Here is a 26,785-nt window from a genome sequence, read left to right as displayed (position 1 = left end):
AGAGCTTCCCAAACTTGTTGTGAAGTCGGATAACTCACAATTCGACCAACAATGCCTTCTCATATTGAGGCAATCATCCAACCAAAAATTAATTGATCTTGTCTTTGCCAATAAAAACACTGTGGATTTACTATTTGATTAATGTTAGAGGAATCACCTACAACACTTACAAACTCATTTGACCAATGTTTCATTCTAGTGATAAAACCATCAATACCATGACCTCTAATAATATGAAGGAATTATGACCTGCAAATGAGGTAATTACCTCTTTACAACTTGGTTGGCAAAGTGAAGTTGGGATTAGATATAAATGAAACAAAATTAACAAAGGAGGAAAACGCCATTGTTGGATTTGTGGTTATGGTTGGAGTTGCAATGGTGAACATGGTAGGAGTTATGATTCTAGTCTCATGGTACTCTGATACCATGATTGGATTCAAATACAAGAGAAATGTTTGAGAGAGAAGTAGAGAATGAAAAGAGAAGGGAGTGAATAGGGCCCATAATATTTTTCTTCATATATATATATATAAGCTTGTAATAGTATATGATCAATTGTAACCGTTTTTTATGTATATTGATTTTCTTCATGTCTTGAGTTGGTGCTTTATATCTAAGATTAAGAGATGCTTCTAGAACTAGTCTCAACATTAAGAGTAGGTTGGCCTCCACTAGTTACACTTTTCTTTTCTTTTTTTCTGTTATAACTAGGAAAGAGAAAGGTGCTTGATATTGCAAATTACCTCAGAATAAATTAAAAAATCATATGTAAGAACCATAGTATTTCGTGACTCATATAATTATATTTTAATTCTCTATCAACCAATGATGTGGTACCATTAACATGGTTAATGTTAAACTGTTTAAAGTCCAGGCCCAACATGGTACTCTTTCTACCACTATATTAATGTAGAGGTAGTTTCAAAATGAATAGTTTAATTTTTATTTTTTTGGTATGGAACACTCATGTTAATAAAATGATTTGAACTATTTATTGGGAAAATGGTTATTTTGTACTTTTAATTTAATTTAATTGTATCGAGTGTTTGAATTAATGACCTATGTCTATGTTTATAGTATAATTTGAGATGGATGAGATGTTTGATATAATAAAATATGTAAATGGATAAATTATAGGAGTTCAAACACATGGACTTAGTATTGTTTTTGGAAAATGCTTACAATATAAAAAACATTTTTGGATGGAGTTAGTATTGCGTTTAGGAAATGCTTACTGTTTAAAAAACATTTTTGGATGGACTTAGCGTCTATTTGATAGTGCTTTTAGAAAATGTTTTTGATATAAAAGGTTTTTGGAGAAAAAAATTTACTATTTGATAAAATTTTAAAAATATTTTTAAAATTTGAAAAATCACTTATAAAGGCATTAAATAGATGATTATCTAAAAAACATTTTTAGGATAAAAACACTTCAACTAAAAATATTATAAATCACGCTCTTACCATACATAACAATGCTAAGAGCTATTTAAGAAGAAAATGTTACAATATTTTAAGAGTGAAAATCTTGGAAATAAGTATTGCCAAAGCCTTAAGTAAATAGCCATGCAAGGTGAGGAAGGTCTAATTCAACCATCTCTAATGTGAAAAAAAAAAAATAATAATAGACTCTGTTTGGGAAATAGTTTTGAAATGAAAAACAATTTTTTAGGGTAGTTTTGAAAATTATTTTATGATGTTTTGTAGAACAAAATCTATTAGAAACTTGAAATGCTTTTAACTTATTTTCTATGTTTTTAAAATAATTTTTTTTGTATTGTTTTATTTTTAATTATTCTTCATATTTGTACAATTATTTTTTAAAATAACCTTTATAAAACAAATGAAAACAATCAAAATATGTTATTTGAAAACACCTTATTTTCCATTTTCTAATTGTCAAATGAGTTTTCCTTTTTTTTTTTTTTCTAGAAAATAAAAATTTGTTTTTAAAAAACAGTTTCAAACAAGGCCATAGAGTTACAATGACCTTGCAAAAATCCAAACATGTCTCTAACCTAGTAACACGACAAAACAAGGCAGAACAAACCCTAAGTAGTCCTAAAGAACTATTAAGGATGTCTTTGGAATGTGAGAAGAACAATGGAAATAAAATGGAAACGAGGGTGAAGTAGAAAAGAGAAATCAAAATCCTAGATATTTAGGATTTGTTTTTCACAATAATGAATTTTTTATTCACATGCTCATTCTAAGAAGTAATCTTAGCATATTAATGAATGGGAATGAAATTGATTTCTCATTTTCGTCCTCTATTCCAAATATGGCATAAGAGCAGAGCACTCCCTATTAAAAGACATGGAATCCCTAATATTCAAATAGGACAGAGCAAACAGGCAATTATGCCCAAGATGATTCATCAATTCACAAGCACATGGACCCAACAATGAGCCTAGAATCATTTTGAAGGGAAATGAATCAAAACAATGTTTATGCACAAACCCCATGTACCATACACAAAACCATAAAAATGAACCTTTTAGTAACTCCGAGAGCCAACACCTCCCTGGTGCTCACATACCAAATAAGAAAAATGCTGGAGAACAAGAGACAGATCCATTTTCCGACATTACAAAGCTGCGAGAGTTCTTGAAGCAAAGAAACAGATTGGATGAACAACAAAATAAGACGACTGAGTGGAGATCCCCCATTCTCATTCTTGCTTTTCCAACTCCCCCATTCTCTCTATTATTGCCTGCAAATTTCAGCATAAAACCAACTCCACTCAAAAGATAACTCAAAGATCTCACAATTCAAGTTTTTCTTAACATATTTTTTTCCTCAGACAAAATACAAAAAACTATGTAAAGAGTTATTTTAATGGAAATCTATCACTAAAACACATGGGGAATCCAAGCCATTCACCCAAGAGCAATAATGGCTGACAAAAACTGTGGTTTGTACAAAAACTCCAATTCCCCAGTGCCATACCACTATTTCCATATCAAAAATACTAAAAAAAATGCAATTAAACATTAGTTTAACGAAAGAATTGGACTTCGAAAAAAATACAAAAAAACAAAAACAAAAAGACAGACTAAAAAAAATAAAAAATAAAAAAGTAAAAAAAGAAAACCAAAACAACAGAGCACACACAACAGAAAAACACACACCTTCTTGCTTGTTTCCTGGAGCTCTCCAGCAAGAATGAACTCATCAAGTATTAGATATACCTATATGCAACGAAAGAAAAGCAGTGAGCAAATGGTGGTCTAAACACCTGGAAGCAAACCAATCTACACGTTATAGACATTATACATGGCTCTATTTTTAACTAAACCAAGCATTAAATACAATAGCTTTCTGAAATAAAATTGGAACAGGTATAGCCAACTATGATGCAAAGTAAAACCAGTTGAAGGGTCAAAGAAGCTGCCATAATGACCATGCATAAGTTAAATTAGCTAAACTTGATTAGAACCAATAGCCATGGCACATTCATTGGCTTTTACTGAGTAGAAGGTATGTTGAATATCCAACATAATTATGGAATTTGTTCAGAATTAGCTCAATTCCAACATGTTGAATGATTTTGTTTCAAAATTCCTTGTACTTCAGCTTAAATTTCCTTCTATGCCAATTATTAGATTACAGAATTTCCTTACTTCCACACACACATTCAATGAAATCAAACTATCAGTAGAGTAACCTTACTGCATCAATCAACTGAATAGGTGAATCAACAAAGTAGATCCAGCAGTAAGTAGCTTAGCTACAGAAAGCAATGGCCAAAGCATTTTCATTATGAGATATGAAAATGCATATTCTGATCCATGCTGTGCTTTTCTAAACCAACAATCTGAGAATGTCCGGGTATATGAAATAAAGTACTTTCCCCTCAAAGTGCATTCAGCATACACAAACTAATTTGGATACAAAACCGATCAAATAAAACATTGCAACACCAAGAACAGAAAATAAACGTATGTTTAGGAACTGTTCTCAAGAACAGTTTTTTTCATTTTTGAAAACAAAAAGAACATTAAACAAGTTTGGTTATCAATTGTTCCCAAAACAAGTTTTTGAAAATTGTTATGAAAATAGGATATTTTTTAAAATCATATTTTAATTGTTTTTAGTTTTTTTCACTTGTTTCCTAGGGGTTGTTTTACAAAATAATTGTACAAATATGGAGGAGAATTGAAAATAAAGCATTAAAGATAAAAAGTTATCTTTAAGAAATATTTGAAAATACAAAAAATAGGTTAAAGAACATTCAAAGTTCCTAAACAGACTTCTTAGAAAGTTTTAGGCCCTGTTTGGTAACCGTTTTCGAAAATAGTTCTAAAAAATAATTTTTAAAACAGAAAACTGTTTTATAATGTTTTGTAAAACAAAAGTCTGTTTAGGAACTTGAAATATTTTTAACCAGTTTTTAATGTTCTTAAATATGTTTTAAAAATAATTTTTATATTTAGTGTTTTATTTTTAATCATCTTCTATGTTTGTATAATTATTTTTTAAATCAACCCTCATAAAACAAATGAAAACAACTAAAAGATATTCTTTGAAAATACTTTATTTTCTATTATTAAAAACAAAAAATAGAAAACCATTTTTTGATTATCAAATGTGTTTTCTTGTTTTTTTGTTTTGGAGAATTGGGAGTTGTTCTCAAAAAAAATTGTCAAACAAGGCCTTCAAGTCTATTTCAAAAGTGTTTTTCAAAACAATTTTTGAAAACTGTTCTTTCATGTTTTGTAGAATAAAAGTTTGTTGAGAACCTAAAATGTTCTTAACTTGTTTTCTATTTTTTAAATATGTTTTATATGTAGAGTTTTTTCTTTTAATCATTCTCCATATTTGTATAATTATTTTTTAAAATAACCCTAAAAAAAAGTGAAAACAACTAAAAGATATTTTCTAAAAACACCATGTTTTCTATTTTTTGATTGTCAAACATGTTTTTCTATTTTTTTGTTTTAAAGAACATAAAATTATTTTAAAAAATAGTTACCAAACAGGATCTTAGACAATTGTTTTCAAAGTTGTTTTAAATAATGTCCCAAAACAAACTCTTAAGTGGTCAAAGATATGCCAACATATCTTTTCATAGACAACAAGTGAAATAATTAAGGACTACACTTTCTTGTAGTGCAAAGCCAAAGGTAGGGTAAGATAAAAGGAAGTTTTAGAGAAAGTGAAAATAAGAAGTTTGCAACATAAAGTTCAATTTTATTTCCAAATTCCTTCATGGAGACATTAGACTCCTATGCAATGACCCAAAGCAAATATTTCATGACCCTTTCTTGTAACTAAGAGAATTTGTATTGTGATAAAAAATGCTATGTGGGAGACCCTAATCTGATAAGAGTGTTCTGTCATGTCAACAATATCGATTAAGTGGGTGAGGTGGCTTAAATGAAACAACATGTCTATAGTAGACCTAGTTGATTATTTGGGCATTGTGTAAGGGGATGGGTTATTTATTTATTTATTTTTTGTATATTGCTTGCCTTGTTTTGATCTTGCCTTTCAGTGCCCTTGTATATGACCCATGTACTCTAATGCACTCTTTTTGAGAAGGCGCTATTAATATAAGATTTTTGCTTGCTTATCCATAAAAAAAATGAAAAACAATATTGATTAAGTGAATGATGAGAGCCCTTAAGTGCTATCATATCAATTACATAAGTTCAAAATAACAGATATGAAATAAGTAGGCAATATCCATTTATCATTCAATTAGGACAATTCAGAACCAGAAAAAAGAAGTAACCATAATTGCACTAACCTTGTGAAAGTTAAATACCAAATCTAGCTCACACACATTGCTGAAGAAATGGTCCAATATCTCAACAAAGAGATGGATGCACTCCAAATATGCTAACTCATTATCAGTGATATCAACACACAATGAGAAGAACAATCCAGCATATCGCCTGTAGATGACCTTGTGTGTACGGAACTGAAAGGAAAATTAAATCTCCTACTTAATCATGCTCAATGGACAGCTGCTACACAATGATTTAATAAAATAGTCACAAAGGACCCCCTGCTCTAAATCTCTGTGTATCTCATCTCAAACAAACAATGAAAAGCAAGAAAAACAACAGAAGTGTAGGTTAAAAGAATTGTTGAGTTAGTATATGAGGCAGTATGGTTCTCTCCCTTCAAGGCCCTGTTTGAATTGGGCCCTGAAAAGCAAAAAGCTCATATTTTTAAGGTAAATAAGAGCTTTATATATGTTTGAGTGATTCTTTTCAAAAAGAAAAAGTCTATAGAACTAAAAAAAAAAGTTTAATATAGGAGTCAGAAATTTGTTGCTTTCTTTAGAAGCTTGTTTTGGCTTATAAGGAAGTTGTTTCATTGATTGATGAAACTTTTATAACATCAATATCATGTCTTTAAAATTATAGCTTTTGGTTTCAACTTTAGCTTTGAGTTAAAGCCAAAAGCAACTTAAAGCTATTCCAAAACAGCAAACAGGCCGAAGGTATCAGGAAAACCAAAAAATTCCCCAATAATGTCATCAATAGGAGACATCTAAACAATGTCTCAGAATAATAGACACCATAAACATAACCAGGAGATGAAAAAAAAAGTAGAATCTTCAAACAACAATTTGGGGGTTTTAAAGTCATTCTTACCATGGAAATTTGAAGAATGCTCCATCAAAATATCACAAGAACCATCTACATAACCTACCAACTAATAAATTTTTCATCCTTCCAAATCTAGAAATGTGCAATACATTGAGCCTACACCTGCAACTTCTAAAATCGATAGAATCAGAATTATCCACCCCCTCCAAGCTTCTACCAAAAAGGGAAAATTCATGGTGTGCCACACCTTCCCTTAATCAATTCTTTAAGCTGATTACAACTAGGAACAATATATACAGCTAAGACTCGTTAAAGCAAAGTTGCCATCAAATGAAAAGGGATTATACATTGTCTAATGAAATACTGCATAAGAATTTTGCTGCAGTGAATTAAAAATTGCTTACCTCTACAAAGTTTGTATGTTTGGGATCTCTGTTGACCACCAACCGATGAACCTGCAAAGAATGAAAAATTTGAACCAAAGAACAACAAAATTTAAACCAGTTGAGAAAGAAAAAATAAATAAGTAAACAAAGAGAGAGATCGGAAAGAAGAAACCCACCTCGTATTCGACCTTGTGTTTCTCAGATTCCTCGAAAGGAACGTAGTACTTGGCTAATCGAGTCTTTCCCTGCCTGTTCTGCAACAATATGAATCGGATCTGCCACAATTTGTGGGAAAAGAAAAATCAGAATTTCAGGTTCCACTCAACATCAAATCCAAAAAGGAAAAAAAGAAAGAAAAAAAAGAAGAAAATTTACCATTATTGAGTAAAATTAAAATGGGGTTTTTTTTTTTTTTTTTTTCAAGCTTTGCTCTGTTATTTCTCTCCTTTTTTTTCCCAGGAAGCCAAGAACGAAAGCTTATTGTGACGGTTATTGTCAGGTCTGACCGTTGATTTGAATGAAGATTGGGGTTTTGACCGACTGTTCTTGACTTCTTTCCTTTTCTTTTTTCTTTTGAGATTCACAATGATGGGCCAGCATTGGGATGGGCTTGGTTTCGACCCGGCCCATGAGTCCGACCGGAGTCGGATGGTGACATTGGATCTAACGAATGAAGATGGTTCAACCACCGGCGTCACAGTCAATTAACAAAATACCAGTGAATTGGACGCGAAGAAAGTGGCCCCATGATTGCATTAAGTTTCTTTAACTAACCAAAATCACCCCCCGCCATTACTAACGACCTTTCTTCTCCCACTTCCTCCACTGTACATATAAAGAGAAATCCTTGTCGCCATCTTCATTCATCCACATCTCTGTGTTTGAGCCATTCACTGGGAAGCATGGAAAGAGCAGAGGGAGTTGTAGTGATGGGACGGGCTGAGATTGACACCAGGGCACCCTTCCGGTCGGTTAAAGAAGCAGTTATGCTGTTTGGAGAAAGAGTTCTTGCTGGAGAGCTATATGCCAACAAGCTCAAAGAGGTCCACTCTCATCACTCATGCACTCTCTATCAATCTCACTGAAAGTTGAAACCCCTGGTTCTAGTTTGAAATGAAGCCAGCTACTTAAACCCATGCTCTAAAACAGGGTTAACCCAGTTGGATATCAAATCTTACATTATTTTTAATTGGGTAATTACTTTATTATAATTTCATATAGAATAAGATAAGCTTCTTTCGTATATTAGGAAATAGTCACTGTGTATGATATTCATATCCATCTGGGAAATTAATGAGTCTAGGACAATATCTATGTAGAAAGAAAATGTTTCTTTATGGTTTATTTGAAGAAGCAGAGGAAGAAAGCCATTTGGGCCATTTAGCATTTTCCATCAAAATTGCATCTGTGTTGTCAAAATGAACTTTTCAATTAGAAAATCTTCAGTTTTTTACTTGTGAGAGATGGTGTGAATGGGGATATTTTTAATGCATCTTGGTTGAATTGATAGATGAGAGACAGGGCAGGTGAAAATGCACAAGTTCAATCCAGATATGGAGCAGTGACAGCTGAACTCGAAGAAACAAAGCAAAGCCTTCAGAAGGCCAGAGAAGAAGGTGACTTGATGGTGAATTGTCTCAGATCTCTGAGAGAAGAGCTGGAAGAAACAAAAAGAGAGCTAATCAAGTTGAAGTCGAGAAACTTTGATAAACAGCTGGTTGATCCCGAGTTGGAAGACCTTAAATTCATTGAAAATGCCACCAAGATTGAAATAAACACACAAACTGAAGACGCAGAGGAGTTCCAAAAGAAGAGATACGTCACATTTGCAAGTCCCCCTTCCGTCACTCGAATCATTACCAACCATGACAGTAGTAGTGAAGTACAAGAGAAACCTCCGCTTCAGAAGAAAGCGAAAAAGAAGCCCTTGATGCCCTTAATGGGATGGATCTTCTCAAGAAAAAAGAGAAGCCAAGACCCTTAGGCTTTAGCCCGACCCCTATCAGATTTAGTTCACGACATTTCCTTATGGGCTGCATGGGAAGAAAAATCAAGGCAATGCCTGAGGAGGGAGTGACCCAATAAAGTGGATGAATTGTGTTTGGAATTTTCATTCCTGTTTAAGGAAGATGTTTTGTCATTTCAATCATAAAAAATAAAAAAATTAACTGCGAAGAGTCAAATCAAATTGAACAAGGAATTGAATCGATTCAACGAAAGAAGAAGAACAGACCGACAGCAAATCCCATGGGAAGCATGGTGGGGATTCACCATCGCGTACCATGGTTTAAATGCAGCCTCCATCTCTGGCACTCCATTTGCTCATGTACCCAGCACAGAGGCCAGAACTCTGCGAGTGTAAATGGCTACGTGATGGGACTGTGGGAGAACATTAAACATTAAATGAAATGTCGTATTCCAACACCAACAAGAGGAATTCGATGGTCGGTAAGTCGGTTGAATTGAATAAAGATGTGGCAGTGAATGCATGAGTGTAAGCTCATTAACTACCCCAAATTAAATATATATGCACATGTTCCCATGTGAACTCTGCCGCCTCAGGACAAATTTCGCTAACTCCCTTCCATCCTTCAAGCCTTGGCTCATCAGCCGCATATATTTTAATATTTATATGACTACAAAATAATTTGTTTGTCAGATTGCGTTTAGAACCGAATCTCTCCTTGTAAGACATATTTAAACCGTAGTCTAAAAAAATTCAATTTTAAAATTCATGTCAGTTTCCAATGACATTCACCCCCAAGATAGGATAGCGTGACCAATAAAAAATATCATCTATATATTTTGGTAATTTATATCTTAATCTAGCCTCTAATTTTTACCATACCTAATTAAATTATCAAAAAGATGATTTTCTGATGAGTGTTGACTAACCACCGATTTTCCCGAGTTTCCAGTAGAAGTTTCTGACAGCTTGCGGTTTCTTTGTGAGTTCAGGGTCCCACACCAAACATCCTAATACAGATGTCAGAAGACCCATTTGATCATCATGATTAAACCATCAGGGAGAGCGGCCATTAGAAATTTTAAAAGAATGAAAAGGCAAATTACAAGTCTGCTCCTGTTATGTGGCAGGCTGTTACTGGATAAAACCTCCTAGGCAGAAAAGACGAAAGTTCTAGAGGCTCGGCCACAAGCCACATGCGTTACATATAGGCTTTCGAGCCAGTCAGCCAGATTATATTTGAAGCTCGCAGCCTCAGCCCAACCAATGCATATAGAGTAATAATATAAGAGCTGTCTCGTGGATTCTCATTCACCTTCCTACAGCCTATTAACAAAGACCAACGCCCACCGCCAAGATGGAGAAATCCAAAGGAAGAAGGAGGAACATGATGAAGAGCCACTTATGCATCCCCAGGCTCATGAGGAGCAACACCTCCTGCAAAAGCAGCAGCAGCACCACCAACAACCGGTTGTCGCCAGCGATGTCGCTTCTGGAACGTTTCCGGGAAGCGGTGTTTCGGTTGATCATGTTGACTGCTCTGTCTAAGGCCACAAGCCATAGTGGATCCCGCGACGTGCCGCGGTCTTACTACCCAAATGAACCCCACCACAGCGAAGCCGTTGCCGACTGCATAGAGTTCATAAAGAAATCTGCGTCGCCGGGGGATAACCGTGACTCCACTGCTAGCAGTTCCATGGATACGGCCATGCCCGTGCCGGTCATGTGATCATAGGTGGTATTTCGACCGTGGCTCGCAGTTTATCAAATTTGTCTGACCTTTTGTTTCCAAGGATGGTTATGCCCATTAATTCGCCTGGTGTGAGATGATAGATTGTAAATTGATGTGTATGAAATTTACAGGGGGAAGGAAATTAAGTAGAGGATTTTTCTTTCTTTTTTTTTTTTCTTTTTTCTTTTGTTGGTTATTGTTGTCAAAAGTGTTTCTAATTAAGTCTCTGAAAATGAAAAATCCAAGTAAAGGCTTGTTTGGATGAAAGTGTTAGAACTTATGCGTATTCCAGTGCGACACAGGTGGACTGTGGTTGATGTATTCTAATAGGATTGATGCAATGGATCAACGCACATGAAGTTGTATTAAAATTTGGGAGAAAGGGACCCACGTTTGGAACGGTAGATGAAACCGTCGATTTGCTGTGAACCATACTTTGTCGGCCAACACTCATGCAAACGTGACAGGCCCAGCTGCTTCGCCCATCCCATGATTTCCGATTCAATTTGAAGTGGACCGGCCCAACTCAATGTTTGATTGGACTGCGCCTAGGGCCCGGTGTTTTTGGGATAGTGGCACCCTCGCATTAAAATTCGGTTTCGTTCTTAGGGTGTCAATCTGTCGTGTCAGGATGAGTTTGTCGCCTTGAGGTAGGACTGTAGGAGTGCGACATGCGTTGGTCGGATCCAATTCAGGCTGTACTGAGCCAGTCAGCCTTTGGGTTAAAAATCGACCAGAGATCAGATTCTATTTGGATTTATATTTGGGAGAATCACGCAAGTATACGTTATTTCCAAAAAAAAAAAAAATTAGCACCCCAAAATTTGCTTTTCATGACAAGTACACAATGAGATCAAATAATCATTGAAAATGGACTCCAACCATTACCTTCCTACAATTTCAGAATTGCCCCTCAAACCAACGCTTTTTTCCACAAATGCCCATATCATATTTCAACTAATTTGAAATGGTCATATAAATTAACCATCTTTTTTCTTAAATGTCCATAAGTACCTCAACAGAATAATATCGAGTTGTTCATTTTTTTAATAAAAATAATATTCTAAAATTTTTTTTATTGTTATTAATAAATAAATAAATTACAATCTCTTTTAGATTTATTTGAATTTTTTTTAATCACTTTGCTCTTTACAAAAAAAGAAATATATACATATATATTGCAACTACCTAAACGTAAAATCATAATTTTGAAAATAAATAAATAAATAGAATTAATTTGATAAGGGTATAAAAGTTATTTTTTGCTTTTAAAAGTTTTACGTATAAATTATATATTTTTTATTTTCTTTATTCATAAAACCTGTTTACATAGAGATGGGAGGGAGATACAGAATGTAGGGCACCATTATGATTAAAAATTTGAATGTTTATGATGTTTAGGATCTGAAAATCAATTTTATGGGTAAAAATTTTAATATTTGAATTATTAATTTACATTTTTTAATTAATTTTGAATATTTTAAAGATCTCAACCTAAATTAGGGTTTATATATTTAACTTTTAGATCAAAAACTTTGAAAAATTATGAATATAGATTAAATTATTGATAAAAATAGGGAAAATCTGAATATTGATCATAGGTAGACCTAAACAACTAAAAAAATTCAAAATAAGTAAATAAATAAATAAAATGATAATGAAAAGTGTATAACCATTTGAAATAAAATAAAATGTGCTAGGTGATGGGTTGTGAAATAAAAATTAAAAATTAAAAATCAAGTGGGAAATGAAAGAAAGTTAAGACATATTTTAAAGTTAAGATCAACCTTTTGTAAAGAATTAAAACAAATAATATCTTAAGGTTTATAAATGAATTTTAGCTATAATAAAGGATAAAATGTTATTTTTATCTTTTTTTTTTAATTATTTTCTCTTCATGTGATTAACTCACGTTTGAAAATAAAAAGTGAAAAATTAAAATTATAAAAAAAATGAAACGATAATCTTTTATTTATATTACATAAACAAGTATATATAATTTTTGAGAAGTTAAACTTTCAGGTCTTGGAATACGTACAAGTTCAGAAAAATAATCTCTGTCACATGTACTTCAATGGTAATATTACCATAATTTCAAAACTATTCAACTTTTTTCTATTCTCGATCGATTATCTCAATTTTTTTTTTCTTTTGAATTTGACATGACAAGTTAAGTGGATCAAAACCGACTTATCAATTTTTTTTGCCTCCTCCGTGTTACCTCCGAGTCAAGTTTCACCTTATTTTTTAGGAACAATTATCTTTTGGTTTAATTGGATCGAAAAATCAAGATTTGACTCATAAAAGTTACATAATTAATGAAAATAATATGAAATATAAAAAGATCAATATACCCTTTAAAACTATTTTCTATCATAATATTTGAGAAATTTTTTTATCTTAATTTTTTTTAATAATTATTCTAAAAATTTATTATTTTAAGAAAACTAATTTAAAAAATATATATATTGTAAAAATATATCACTTAAAAAAAATTAATTTGACATATTTTCAGTTATTTTTTATATACATAATTTTAAAAATATATATTTTTCAAGACATTTGATTTTTAAATAATAATAATTCATTTTTATTTTTTTGGAAAATGGTGTATTTTTTTTAAATCACTAAATTATATTAAATTTTATTGAGGTTTGCAAATAAAATAAATTTAAATTAATGTTTTTCTACTTTTTTTTCATAGTTAATAAAGATCATTTTTTGAAAGATAAAAACGTCATATCCTTTTTCTCAATTTCCACACTTGCTCTAGGTCTTGAGCTTAAATAGTGAACTTATATTAATCAAAGCTTAATTTTTGAGTCCACTAGGTCCAAAACACAATTATCCCTATTTTTTAATATGTTGGCTATATGTTCTCTCTTGAAACCTTTTTAATTTCATTTTTTTTTTACCTTTTCACATTTTCATATGTATTTATTTCAATTATTTATAGACACTTTAAATACAAAATAATAATATATAATAAATAAATTTAGAAGTTTAAGACATAAGGCTTTCAATATTCATGCTAAATACAATATTTATTTATTTAATTAATAAATTTCACCATATTTAGATTAAATAAAAATATATTTATCATATTTATTTCATTATTTATATTATTTAAACTTTTTTAAAATTTCATGTGAAAATCAAAATAAATGATAAAGGTTTTAACTTTTTGCTAGTGTTTTTAATTTGACTATAGTTATAACCTTTTACTTAGTTAAAATATTAAAAAATTTTATTTATATAAAATAAAAATTTGACAGTAATTTTAACATTTTGTTTGACTAAAATTTTAACTTTATAAAAAATAAAAAAATAAAATGTGACTTTTTATGAAAAGTGTATTTAATATTTAATATTTTTTAAAAAAATTTATTAAGAATTGAAATATTTATGGATTGAAGTTGCACACCTTACAACTTACAAGTACTATAGGCAAAAACAGAGCACCCCTTAAAACACTAAGTTGACACATCTTAAAATAATGCATAACTTAAGTTGTGCATGTAAGGACTCTTCGTTGTATACTTAAGAAGCTATGTACTTCTAATACCACCCATGATGTACTCAACGTCTACAATAATAAATAAATAATGTGAAATACGTGAATATTATTGTGTCTAAATACCATACATCCGATCCTCATAAATGAGATAATTTTTATTTAAGAAAATATCACTTATGTCAATAGAAAGTTGTTGGAAAAAATATTTTCAAGTACTCGAGACAAACGGAAAAAAATGGGAAAAAAAAAAATAATAAATAGGTAAACAAAAGTAAAATAATAATAATAATAATGTAAAAAATACACTCTAAGAAATCGATACAACAAAAACAAACACCACCTTAGTTGTATACTTAAGAAGCTATGTACTTCTAATACCACCCATGATGTACTCGACATCTACAATAATAAATAAATAATGTGAAATACGTGAATATTATTGTGTCTAAATACCATGCATCCAACCCTCATATATGAGATGTAATTTTTATTTAAGAAAATATCACTTATGTTGATAGAAAGTTGTTGGAAAAATATTTTCAATTACTCGAGACAAACAAAAAAAGAAAGAAAATTAAAAATTAAAAATAAAAACTAAAAATAAATAAATAGATAAATAGGTAAATAAAAATAATATAAAAATAATAATAATAATAATGTAAAAATGGACTTTCAACAAATTTTAGGGACTACAGACATTAACTGTTTTTTTTTTCATAAATACACTCCAATAAATCAATATAACAAAGTTTAAGTTTTAAAAGCTAATCTATGTTTTATTTCACTAATGATTTTATATTTTTAACCTTTTAAAATTTTTAAAGTTTCACTCTTAAAACTCTAATTATTAAATTTTGTTTGATTATAATACAATAATTAAATAGAAAAAAAAAAATTGGTAAACTTCTTTTACCATTTTATTTAATTTAAAATCATAAAATGCCAATATGTATAGATATATTAAACTATTAGATTACATCAGTTAATGGAGTACAAATAAATTCAAGATCATAACTAAAAATTTTATCTTATATTCTTAATTAAAAACTCTTTTCAAACTTTTAAAACCTTGAGAAAATAAATTTTTTAATTTAAAAAATATTTTAAAATACATATTTTTTATACAAATTTCTATAGTTTATAAAAGAATTTTATTTTTAAAAATAGGAAAATATATAAAAAATACACGGGAGGGTATTTGTTTTTTGTTTTTTTAACTTTTTGTTTAAAGTAATTTGTTTTTAATCTTTAAATTGTTTATTTTTCTACTTTTTATGACTTATTATAAACTTTTTACCGAATAAAATAAAATAAAATATTTAATTTTTTTATATGAAAAAAATAACATATTAGTTTTATTTATTTTTTCATATTTAATAAAAATAAAATACTATAAAAACAAACAACTGAATACTTAATACTATTAAATATTAAAGTTCTATTTAAAATTAAGTAAAAAAACAAACTGGTTACCGAAAATATTAAAAAAATAAATTTTTGTATTATGAAAAATATTAGAAAAGTTAAAATATAATTATGATTAATTAATTTTTTTTATATATTTTAAATTTATTTAATCTTTATATGTCCTCGGCCTATACTTGTGGATTCAGGGGTACAAGAAGAGGGATGCCATTTGCTGCGCAAACCGCAACAGGAAATGCTATTCGTACAGTAGTGGATCAAGGTATGCAACGAGCAGAAGTCATGATAAAGGGTGTTCGAATAAGTAAAATAAAATTAAAATAATAAATAAAAATAATTTATTAATTTTAAATTTATTTTTTTATTTTTCTTTAAGTTTTTTCTTCGTTCATTTTCCTTCCCATACATTTTCTCTCAAAATTTTTTTTTGGAACCGAACATGGCCTAAGATAATCTAAAATATACTTAAACCCTGGGGTTTGGGAAAAAGGAATAGATGGAATGGAAGACGTTAGTACAATTCGGAAGTTAGCAGGGCTTTGCCGCCTTTATGCAAAGCTGTAGAATTCGAAGGCTTCACAACGACAAATCAAATGGCTGGTATGTGGATGGATTACCATTTCTTTACTCCAATCTGCACCCGCAGATTTGTTCTACAAATTTTTAAAATTTTTGAAATTATTTACATTTCGGTGTATAATTTACAGGAGGGCAGGGCCAATCAGAAAGAGAAGACAAGGTTGCTCTAGAGCTCACTGAAGAAATCTTTCAGAGCATGGAAGTTGGCATGGCTTTTCGTGATTATGTAATTTTACTACTCTAATTTGTTCTTTGTTCTCTCTTTCTCTCGTATTTGGGTTTTTATTCCATGTTTGGCTGCTCAGAATTGGAAACGCCTTCCATTCCCTCAGCCACCGAATATTTTAGGGCTTTTGTAATACATTCTTGTGGGGGAAATCACAAGTAATTGTTTCTTTGAGGATTTGTATTTTGCTTTAGGGCTCGTATTGACTGTGTAATCGGTTGCTTGGGGAGATTATGCTACAGAGCACGCTTTACTAAGGCTATATTTTGTTTCTGGGAAAATTTGGGGGAGAATGGGATGGGAAGAAAATATAAAAGAAACGAAAAAGCAAAGCAAAGAAAATAATTTGGTTTTAATTGGAAATGGATCAGTTTCTAATTAATTTCAGTAATATTTGATTTTTTTTTTTCCTCATATTTTTCTTGACAAAACTGAACATGAGACGAAAATTTTTCTTTTGACATTTCTTTTTTCATTCCTTAGTACTTCCTTGGAACCAAATATAGCTTTAAGTGTACTTTTAAATGCCTCTTTTACTCTCTCATTGCCATTTGCAGAGTGGTAGGATCAGTTCAATGGATTTTCATAGGACATCAAGTTATCTAGTGACTGCTAGTGACGATGAATCCATTCGCCTGTATGATGTCGCCACTGGAACGTATGCCTCTCAATTTTAGCTTATTATTTATGTATAATTTTCATTTTTCTTTATCAATTTAAGTCTCTTTGACCACACATTTTAGTATCAATTAAATCATAAGTTTCTATCATGGACAATGAGCTCACAGTGTGCTTGCATTGTATGCTGACTTGTCAAGAAGATGCAACGTTGATCATACCATGTATCTCCTTGGCACTGGGGCTTGGTTCCCTGTAAATGTGAAACTGGAAATTTTTGCCGGTGTTTCACAATTTTCTAGAGCAATGACAAGCACAGGACAGTATTTCAGTTTCTGGAAATTTAAGTTGAAACAAATGTGTTTACCAGCATTAGTGGAGGTATTGGCTCACATGTTTGTTATAGAAAGGTGAAAAGGATTGGAAAGGTTATGGGTTGTATTTTTGTATCTTTCTTTAGGATTTCTTTGCCTCATTTGATATTCTATTTGTGCTACATTTAACTTATTTTAGACTCAAATTTCAAGTTGGCTAGCTATTTCTTTCTATACCAGCATGAATTGTAGAGACACCTTCCTTTCATTGCCAGATGTTTGAAGACAATTAATAGCAAAAAGTATGGGGTTGATCTGGTCTGCTTCACTTCTGATCCTACAACAGTTATATACTCCTCAAAAAATGGTTGGGATGGTATGCTTATCAATTATTTATGTATTTATAGTTTAGTTAAAAGTCAGTTTTTACATGCTTAAGTATTAATTGGTTCAGAATCTTTGCGGCTTCTTTCATTGCATGACAACAAGTATTTGCGTTACTTTAAAGGTCACCATGACAGGTATGGTCACTGATGCAATTGACACATTTCTCTCAATTGGTTCAATTTGCTTATGCTGAACTTATCTTTGTGACGACAGTATCATTTCTCTGGTTGTTTTTAAGGGTTGTCTCTCTTAGCTTGTGCTCTCGAAAAGAATGTTTTATCTCTGGCTCACTTGATCGAACTGTTTTACTTTGGGATCAACGAGCTGAGAAGTGTCAGGTGGAGTCCATGGCATTTTGTTGGTGCTCAAATGCTGAAATTAATTTCATCATAAAGTGAATTTGTATTGTGTTTTCTGTACTCTAGGGTCTTTTACGTGTGCAAGGAAGGCCTGCTACAGCTTATGATGATCAAGGGTTAGTCTTTGCAATTGCATTTGGAGGATACGTAAGACTGTTTGATGCTCGCAAGTATGATAAGGTTGGTGATCAAATGATTGTGAAGGTTTAACATGGTTTAATCAATTTGGTGATCAAATGATTGTGAGGGTTTAACATGGTTTAATCAATAAATGATGGTTTAAGTGCACACTAATTTGGGTGAAATTTGAATCCTTAAAGGGTCCTTTTGAAATCTTCTCTGTTGGGGGAGATATATCTGATGCAAATGTTGTCAAGTTCAGTAATGATGGGAGGCTTATGCTTTTAACTACTATGGATGGACATATTCATGTACTTGATTCATTCCGTGGCACGCTTGTAAGCTATTTTCCGCCAACACTCAAGAAATAGCTTTTGTATTTAGTTTCCTTGAATTTAGCTGATGAAAATATTGAATTGGCAGCCTTTTGTCCTGTGAATTGTTCTTTCTAACGTGTCTTATAATCACTGCTTGTTTAGCTATCCACATACAATGTCAAGCCAGTTTCAAGCACTTCCACTTTAGAAGCATCCTTCAGTCCCGAGGGAATGTTCGTTATATCAGGTAATGCAATTGGCTTAACCAGTTCTAGGAGGAAAGCATCCGGAACTATTTCATTGGTCCCTTTTCCACTTTGTGTTGGTTGTTTTTTATTAATTTGTGTAGTGCATTTATGTTGTCTTGAGATCTCAAATAAGTTTTTTTTATACCAATCAGTATCAGTCTTTCAGTTTTAAGATGAGGCTTTGGAAACTACCTTCTTGGGGCAGTAAATGACGTGTGACCTGTGGTTCTCCTTAACCTCCACTAAAGGACTTAGGGGCTGATGGATTAAAAATATGTCATATAGCATATTTTGAGAAACCTTTGAGGTTGTTTTGCCTGGCATAAAAATTTATGCTTCATTGTCTAATATAAAAGAACTCCGTCTTGAGTTCAAGTGATTGTCAGAAACAAATTATTTCATTTGCAATCTTGTTCAAGCTGTGTCCAGTTTCTTGCCATTCTAGCATTTTTTCAAAAATCTTCTTCTTCTTCTTCTTCTTCTTCTTCTATTTCTTTATCTATATATAGATATGTATCACCATAGTCTGTTTCTGTTCACAGCAAAAACTGATGATGTCTTTTTGCTTAGATATGTTGTCTAGCATTTGGATCCAATTAAATAGAGACTTGGGGCTCCCTAAATTGTATTGCACTACACTGAAGAAAAAAAAATCAGCTTCATCGGGAAAATTCTTGCCAGTGTAACTTTCTTTGTTTCTGCTTGTTGGCAGGCTCAGGTGATGGGAGTGTCTATGCATGGAGTGTACGGAGTGGCAAAGAAGTATGTTAAATAAATCACATTCCTTTATGCTCTTGTATCTTTGAACTTAACCCCATTCCCTATTTCCCTTTGATTCTTTGTATTAAAGACTCATGATTAGCCTTTGGTTGAGCTGTGGAGCTCGTCCATAGGTCCAGTTAAGCTATGGTTTTGACATTTCCTTGTGATATCCTGTTTTTTTTTTCCTCCTCATAGGATATACAGATATCCTATGTAAATAGAATATATGGCTGTAGTATGTTTCATATCCAAGAAAGAGGAGCATGATATTGTTTTTGGAATACACATCTATTCCACATTTCATCTCACCTTCCATTTCTTTTCCTTTCTCTTCCTGTCAACCAAGTATTGCAGAATGCATAATACTTAATCTAGGGAGAGATGTGTGAAATTATAACTAGAAATGCTTTATATATGTGTGTGTGTGTCGATTTATACATGCATCTGTACATGTGTACATTCATATTTATGTCCCTGTCAGTGTTTATATATATGTTATATCTGCCATGTTATTTTGCTCCCATTGGAAGTTGACACTTAAACGCTTGCTTTTACTTTCTGTCCAGGTTGCAAGCTGGATGAGCACTGAAACTGAACCTCCTGTCATAAAATGGGCTCCTGGAAGTCTGATGTTTGTGACTGGCTCTTCTGAATTATCATTTTGGATTCCAGACTTATCTAAATTGGGAGCTTATGCTGGAAGAAAGTAGAGTTTCCATGTACAACCACCTTGTAATCCTAAGCGTGAGATAGTCAAAAGGTTCACCATCTTTTCTCATCCATTATTGATGAAAGTTTTGGTGGGAATTTCCATGTGCACCATTTGTTATCATAATACCAGTTGGCTTTGCAGGGGCAACATAAAGAACTGACTACAGAGGACTGTGCCCAGTACCATAAATTTATATGTTATTACACTAATGAGGGAGCCACTTCTTGAAATATTAGATGCTCCAGTGGCTTACCATCCTTGATAATAGCATACATTTATCAGAAACCCTGTTCTGGAGGCAACATCATGTACTTGAGGTACTAAAATGTGAATCCCGGCTTTAGATCTTCTACCTGAATCTGAGGTACTAATATCAACATTTAGCCTTTTGCTTGTATGGTTTTACCTAAATCTGAAGGTTTGCATCATCAAGATCTCTCTTCTTACATAAACAGCACTGTATTGTATTTCTTTTATTAAATTACAATACAAGTGTAAATCATCTATTAAATGCTCTTTTGATTCTATTACCTAATTCCGGTGTAGGCATGTTGGTCTTGAATCTCCCATGTATTAATCATATTAAACCTTATGTCCTGCATCAATAAGCAGTTTACCTTAATTGAAAAGTAAATGAATGTGTGTGTATATATATATACATATATAACTTGAAACACAGCAGAGAGGTGTCCAAAATGGCAAGCAAATGAAGCAACTGGTTATGGGCCTTGAAGAACTTACACCAGGGACATAAAAGAGTGATGATGCATATGATGCCTCACCTTACTAGTAAGGGAATTACGTACTTGGAGCCTCAAAAAGCTTTAAAGATCTCCTTGGATCTACCACTAAATCTCAATATATCTGTCTTCTAAGAAATGAAGCATAGTCCATATAATTTCCTCGCTGAGGCCTCTCTTTAGAGCTCCAATACCCTGAACGACATGAGGGTCTTCTCTTGCTATAGAGTGAAAATTTGTCAAACCAAATAAAGGAAGCCATCCATCCAAAATCTTCTTGATGGGGACCTTTTCAATTACTACTCTGTTCATACGGTGGCCTCGCACAGGGGAAAAAAGGTAGCTGCCAAGTAAATACAGAAGCGGCTGATTTTTGTAAGAGAAATATGCTGGTCATTGAACATCCATGTGCGTCAACTCCAAACAGTCCGGTGACAAAAGCTGCATTACTGCAGGACCCTCAAGATTGAAAAATGATCTCTTCTTCTGAAAGAGTAATGCTAAGTTATTTTCATTGATTCACCAGAGCGAACCTGTTAAATTCTCATTATTTCGGGTAAATTTTGTTTTCTTTTTTCTTTTTCTTTAAATTTTTTTTTTTAACCATAAAAATTAATACAGTAAAATGAGTGAAGAAGAAGAAGAAGAATGGAGCGAGCAGAATGGCAAAAAACCCATTGGCGGGGGGAGGGAATTGGGGCAGAGCTGATGAGGGGACAGGCAAATAATTTGCGACATTCACGATGTGGGGGGTTCAAACTCCAAAATATGTACGCTCCTTTTATCTGTAACGGCTGGAGTTGGGGTTTGGGTATTATTCAATTCACATACTTTTTCATCTCATCATCATTTTTTCAACACACACCGCCTTGTTATATTATATTCATGATTTATTTTTGGGGTTGGATATCATTGTAGTATCTTTTTCCCAAGTACTGTGCTGTATGATTACGATACCGATGAAAGCCCCTCACTGTAGCGTAGGACGCACTTACCTCACACCTCGGGGGGACCCATTTCAGTCTCTTATATTTAGGAATTCGCCCATATGTTTTTTCTTTTCGAAATTTGTATCCTTAATTATAGTAGGCAATTGGCAAGGTGTTTTTTTTTTTTTTTTTTCTTGTTAATATTTTTATGGTTTAAATTATTTCTGTTTTATGTCATTTAAAAAAAAGAAAAAAGAAAAAAATTAAAATCAAGGAATATATGTTTAAAAGAAGGTGATGAGACGTGTCAAATGCCCAGCAGGTTTAGAGTGAAGAAGTGTAGACTGTAGAGAGACATTCCAACGCCACCAACCCTTGAGCATATACAAGCCACAATTACTGTCTCTAAGTACAATTACTAAATAAAGTAATGAGCCCCAAAATATATGGCTAAAATCTGCTGAGCATGGAGGAATATTCAGGGGGAATCCGGGGACCTGCCGGCGTAGGAGTTGAGGCTAAGCTCAAGAGAAGTGCGGGAACTGGTCTTGGCGTCGGCGGGCCTGTACCAGCCGGAGTAGTAGGCGTCGGATTCGGGCTTAATGTTGCAAAAGCCAGTGATATCCTCAGCGTGCATGGGAAAGAGTGGGAGCGTTTCAATCTCCGGAGTTGCTTCTTCTTCTTGCTCTTCTTCGAAGCTTTCACCCATTGTTTTTCTCTTGTCAAAGAGTGCATAAGATGAAGAATATGGGTCCATGCCAACCCATTCGAAGCTCTGGTTTATAGATCCACCAACCCCACCACGACCACCACCTGCTGATATTGAACAGTCCTGGTCCCAAAGGAAGAATCATTAGAGAGTACAATAATGAAAGCTAGCTTCAAATCTCTCTCTCTGCGTTTCGGCTTAAAGAGAAAATGGGTTTTTTTTTTTTTTCATGAGCTTTTCCCTATATGTCTTGCTTGTTTACAAGAACACCAAAAGGATTCTTCCTTTGTATGGATGTTTTAAAAGGTGGAAAGTAAAAGTGTGTATGTTGTCTCTCCTTTTTATTGTTAGAGAAGAAGAGATCATTTGAGTTGGTGTGTTATTATATTTAGAACATAAACCCTACACTATTCCACACATGGGGATTAAACTTGGTGTCTCTTTCTTGCCATATATTCCAATTTAAGAGTGCAATCAAAGATATATATAATTAGAAATACAGTGACACTTATTATTGTGGTTACCAACTTCACCATAGTTTATTACTTACTGTAAAACTCCTCTCCACAGATCCATATCCAAAGCTTCCCATCTGCCCAACAGCAAGCACACTGGGTGAAGAAGAAGAAGATGGGGAAGATATCCCTGCACATCACACACACACACTGTCACTAAGAAAACAAGTAATATGGAATACCCAGAAAAGAAAATGAAACTTTTAACAAGAAGAGAGGAAATTGAAGAAGAGGAGAAGGGAAAGGATAGAGAAAATTAAGGAGTAAAATGGAGGATTTTTGGAGAGACTAGGTTCACCAGGAGTGGGAATGGTATGAAATTTGTTGTGAATGGGATCATCAGGTCTCCAACCGGCATTTCCAAGGGATCTTTGCATGGGCATATCAGTAGTGAATCGCTTCTTCTGCCTTTCACGAGCTTTATGGTTCTGAAACCAATAAAAGACGTTCTTGCCTTCGATCTTGCCGTACTGCCTCAGCCTAGCTGAGATCCTCTGAATCTGTTCAGCACTTGGGGACCTAACTCCATTGTTGTAGTAAAGGTCCTTCAATATTCTTATCTGGTCAGTTGTAGGAGTCCAGCGTGTACTGCTTTGCCTGCACAGAAAACTGCCTTTGCTGCTGCCGCTATCCTCGTTTGGCTGTTGTTGGTTTTGTTGCTGCTGCTGCTGGAGCTGTTGTTGAGGTTCCATGACAGAATGAAACAAGAAGAAAACAAAGGGAAGAAAACAAAATTCCAAGAGAGAGAGAGAGAGAGAGGTAGGTGAGGGTGCACAAAATGCTGAGAAGGGATGGTTATAATAGGGGGAGATGAGGGCACATGGAAGGATGTAGAGAGGATATCAGAGAAATATCTGGTAGAGAAGGACTGAAGTTGACAGAGTGAGGATTATAAAAGGGAAGGGACAAAAGAGGGCATAGAAAGGGAGGGTAGCAGAGGAATTACTTGGATGAAAAGGCATGACGAGGTATGATTAATGAGAGAGAGAGAGAGAGAGAGTGAAGCTGCAGTGAAATGTAGGTGATGAGAAGGCATGAAATGAAATGATATGTTGGATGGAAAGAAAGAAAGGAAGGAAGGAAGTGGGTTCTGAATGAATGAATGAATGCAATAAAATGATGTGTTGTGATTTAGAGTTCATGAGGGTTCTCCTTTTAATGGAGATATGGTCCTCTCTTTTTCCAGTCCCAAAAGCCAGACCACAAGATATTCTTGTACTTACCTCTTCCTCTCATGCTCTCAACCTTAAGTTTCTTCCTTTCTATGGGTCCCCTCCACACCATGCTACATGGGTCTACATACTGCGCTTTGAAACAACTTTTTTGAAGCTATTAACTCAGTTTACTTAACAAGCCCATCATTGCAGATGAAGAACTAAATTTGTGGAATATGTAAACAGAAAAGACTTGTTGAAACTTTGACTGCATATATACTCCAAAATTGCATTCAAATTAACAAATTAATTCCTTCCTACTGTGGACAGCATTCATAATATTGCTTATAGAAGGGAATCTTGTATCATGTCCTCTTTCCCTACAGTATGTATGGTTCTTATGGCAAAAGAATCAAATCTTAGGAAGTCCTGGATTAGAGGGGTGAAATGCCTTGGCTTCCATTAACAAGACAGCATATGGTAGGGAGAAATATATTCGAAAAAAAGAAAAAAAAAAAGAAAAAGAAAAAGAGGGGCAGAATGTTTAAAGAATTCAATGTAATCATGTCTATAGTCCTTTGTACTAGGGAGCACGCGCCCCAAAAATAAATGCAAAAGCAATTAATGGGGAAATGGTTTCTGGAGCATTTTGGAACCTGAAAAGCTCCATCATTCTTCCACTTTCCCACTGCCGCTTTCCATATCTCTTTCTCTCTCTCTCACAAACCCCAACCAGTCTCTGATCCAGCACTCCATCCTCCAATGAGCCCCTGTCTCATCTTTTGAAGAGCAATCCAATTTTCATAATTTTATATACGAGGATATCACCACCAAAAACTTCATTACTTGCATGCTTTGTTTGAGGAACCATCTTCCCTAAAGTTGAATATTCCACTTTTCAAGAATATTACCAATTGTCTCATTCCATGCACGATCATTTCCTGTGCCCCAGTCAGCCAATTTGGCTTGTCATCTATGTCCTTGAATCTTTTTATGGACTTCGAAATCGTGCACCCACAACCAAACGTTTATTATCGGACTTCGTACAACATTATGAGAAGCTACATATAAAAGATCAGTAAGAAATAGAAGAAAATTTTATTCAAAATATGTTTATAATGGGAAACTTGGAGCGCATGCCAATAAGCCATTGCAGCAATCAATGATACAAATTCAGTATCAATTCATCTCTGGGGTGAAAGAGTTAGGTTTTTACTTTCAAGTATACATGGTTTCTCATATTTGAAACTTAAGGTGAGAGAAGACTGAGGAAAAAATAAAAAGGGTTAGGGTTCTTTTTGTCCTTCAATGGAAGCTTTGTAGAAAAGTTATGGTGTTGAGTTCATTATTCCATCATAAATTAATAGAACTAGATGTTTATTAGGAAATTTTTATTTCCCATTTCCTTTTGATGCTACTTCCAGGCTTCCACAACATCTGCATGGTTGTTGTCTCATGTGGAAGTACAGAATTTTTGTTTTTACTATGAACAAAAAATTAATTTAATCGTTATTGTGACCCCATGCCAGAAAATTCTAGCCTTGTTTATTTATTTATGCATTGAATTGTCTATAAGAGAATGGGTAAATGGAAATATTCAATCCCTCCTTGAATTCAAGCTGTATGAGTCTCATTCCCTTTTTCTACAAATCTGACAGTTGCAGACTCTCTCTCTCTCTGAGAGTTCCAAGTTCAACTTTTGAGATTGCGTTATTTGTGTGATTTTGACACAACCATCATGAGATTTTGCTTTCCTTATCATGCATTTACATTGGTTTTGGGTCTCTCTTTCTCTCTCCCTCTCTCAGAGTTGGGTGTGGTTCTTGGAGTAATAGTCACAGTCTTGTGCTGATGAACAACTTAGACTTTGATTTGCCAGTGAAGCTATATCTGACCTCTTATCCAAAATCCTGAGCTGCTTACCTCATTGGAGGTGCCCTAGAGTGCATGCAGCCGCAGTGGTACACTCCCTTTTCTTTCGGGTAATCATCCTTTTGATGTTATTTTCTCCCCATATCTATAAAGATACATCACCATATCATTCCAAATCTCTCCCTCTCCCTCTCTCTCTCTCTCTCTCTCTCTCTCTCTCTCTTGCTTTCTTTCTTATTGATTATTAGAAAGAGACTAGTAACCCATATAGAGCAAACCCTAGCCAGAAGCTTTTCCTTTTTGTTTTTCATTTTTGAAACATTTCTTTACTGTGGTTTTGAAACTGAAAACCCAAACGCAGTGCTAAGGTGGCAAGGTTATCATGAGTGGAGGAAAGGAAGCACACTTTACTTAGAATGGGTACTCCCAAGTACGTATAGACTCTCCAATTCTCAAGGTTCTGATGGCAGATGTTACTTTCATGTGGTTCATTGCGTTTAATTTTGTCTTCAGTTATAGGGTTTTAGGGTGGACCCCAAGAATTTTGATCCCATTAGGATTTAAGCTTATAACTCGACTCTGATGTTGGACCACAACAACACCCAACAGGTAGTATTAACCTCAGATTTCTC

General features: G+C 33.3%; 4 protein-coding genes across 7 annotated transcripts; 2 read left to right on the top strand and 2 right to left on the bottom strand.

Annotated features, from left to right (window-relative positions):
- Positions 1–2,310: 2,310 nt before the first annotated feature.
- Positions 2,311–7,499, bottom strand: LOC100260819 (AP-2 complex subunit sigma). Its single transcript, XM_002268009.4, has 6 exons — positions 7,328–7,499; positions 7,129–7,227; positions 6,971–7,021; positions 5,756–5,929; positions 3,135–3,194; positions 2,311–2,716 (listed from the first exon to the last, which is right to left on the bottom strand). Exons 1-6 carry the CDS (start codon positions 7,328–7,330, stop codon positions 2,675–2,677), a joined length of 429 nt encoding a protein of 142 aa, XP_002268045.1. The 5' UTR covers positions 7,331–7,499; the 3' UTR covers positions 2,311–2,674.
- A 223-nt stretch (positions 7,500–7,722) lies between these two features.
- On the top strand, positions 7,723–9,123 carry LOC100250667 (uncharacterized). Its single transcript, XM_002266200.4, has 2 exons — positions 7,723–7,995; positions 8,463–9,123. Exons 1-2 carry the CDS (start codon positions 7,855–7,857, stop codon positions 8,934–8,936), a joined length of 615 nt encoding a protein of 204 aa, XP_002266236.1. The 5' UTR covers positions 7,723–7,854; the 3' UTR covers positions 8,937–9,123.
- Positions 9,124–15,987: 6,864 nt separating this feature from the next.
- Positions 15,988–20,769, top strand: LOC100255744 (protein ANTHESIS POMOTING FACTOR 1). Of its 4 annotated transcripts, none has more exons than XR_002029848.2 (12): positions 15,988–16,192; positions 16,300–16,397; positions 16,955–17,055; positions 17,605–17,705; positions 17,784–17,850; positions 17,955–18,054; positions 18,142–18,255; positions 18,396–18,533; positions 18,675–18,759; positions 19,473–19,522; positions 20,089–20,282; positions 20,376–20,769. XR_002029848.2 is itself a non-coding variant. In XM_019219186.2 (11 exons), the coding sequence occupies exons 1-11, from the start codon at positions 16,186–16,188 to the stop codon at positions 20,230–20,232; spliced, it is 1,005 nt and encodes a 334-aa protein (XP_019074731.1). In that variant the 5' UTR covers positions 15,988–16,185; the 3' UTR covers positions 20,233–20,769. The 4 variants fall into 4 exon arrangements, 1 of the variants encoding a protein (XP_019074731.1); XR_002029849.2 differs by having other exon boundaries at positions 20,364–20,769; XR_002029850.2 differs by having other exon boundaries at positions 16,013–16,192; positions 17,605–17,696.
- Positions 20,770–22,254: 1,485 nt separating this feature from the next.
- On the bottom strand, positions 22,255–24,159 carry LOC100267850 (protein WUSCHEL). Its single transcript, XM_002266287.4, has 3 exons — positions 23,426–24,159; positions 23,163–23,257; positions 22,255–22,735 (listed from the first exon to the last, which is right to left on the bottom strand). The coding sequence occupies exons 1-3, from the start codon at positions 23,817–23,819 to the stop codon at positions 22,382–22,384; spliced, it is 843 nt and encodes a 280-aa protein (XP_002266323.1). The 5' UTR covers positions 23,820–24,159; the 3' UTR covers positions 22,255–22,381.
- Between the last annotated feature and the right edge of the window lie 2,626 nt (positions 24,160–26,785).

This window comes from Vitis vinifera, chromosome 4, assembly GCF_030704535.1.
Source record: "Vitis vinifera cultivar Pinot Noir 40024 chromosome 4, ASM3070453v1".
NCBI classification, from domain to species: Eukaryota; Viridiplantae; Streptophyta; class Magnoliopsida; order Vitales; family Vitaceae; genus Vitis; species Vitis vinifera.
This window is presented reverse-complemented; position numbering and strand designations above follow the sequence as displayed.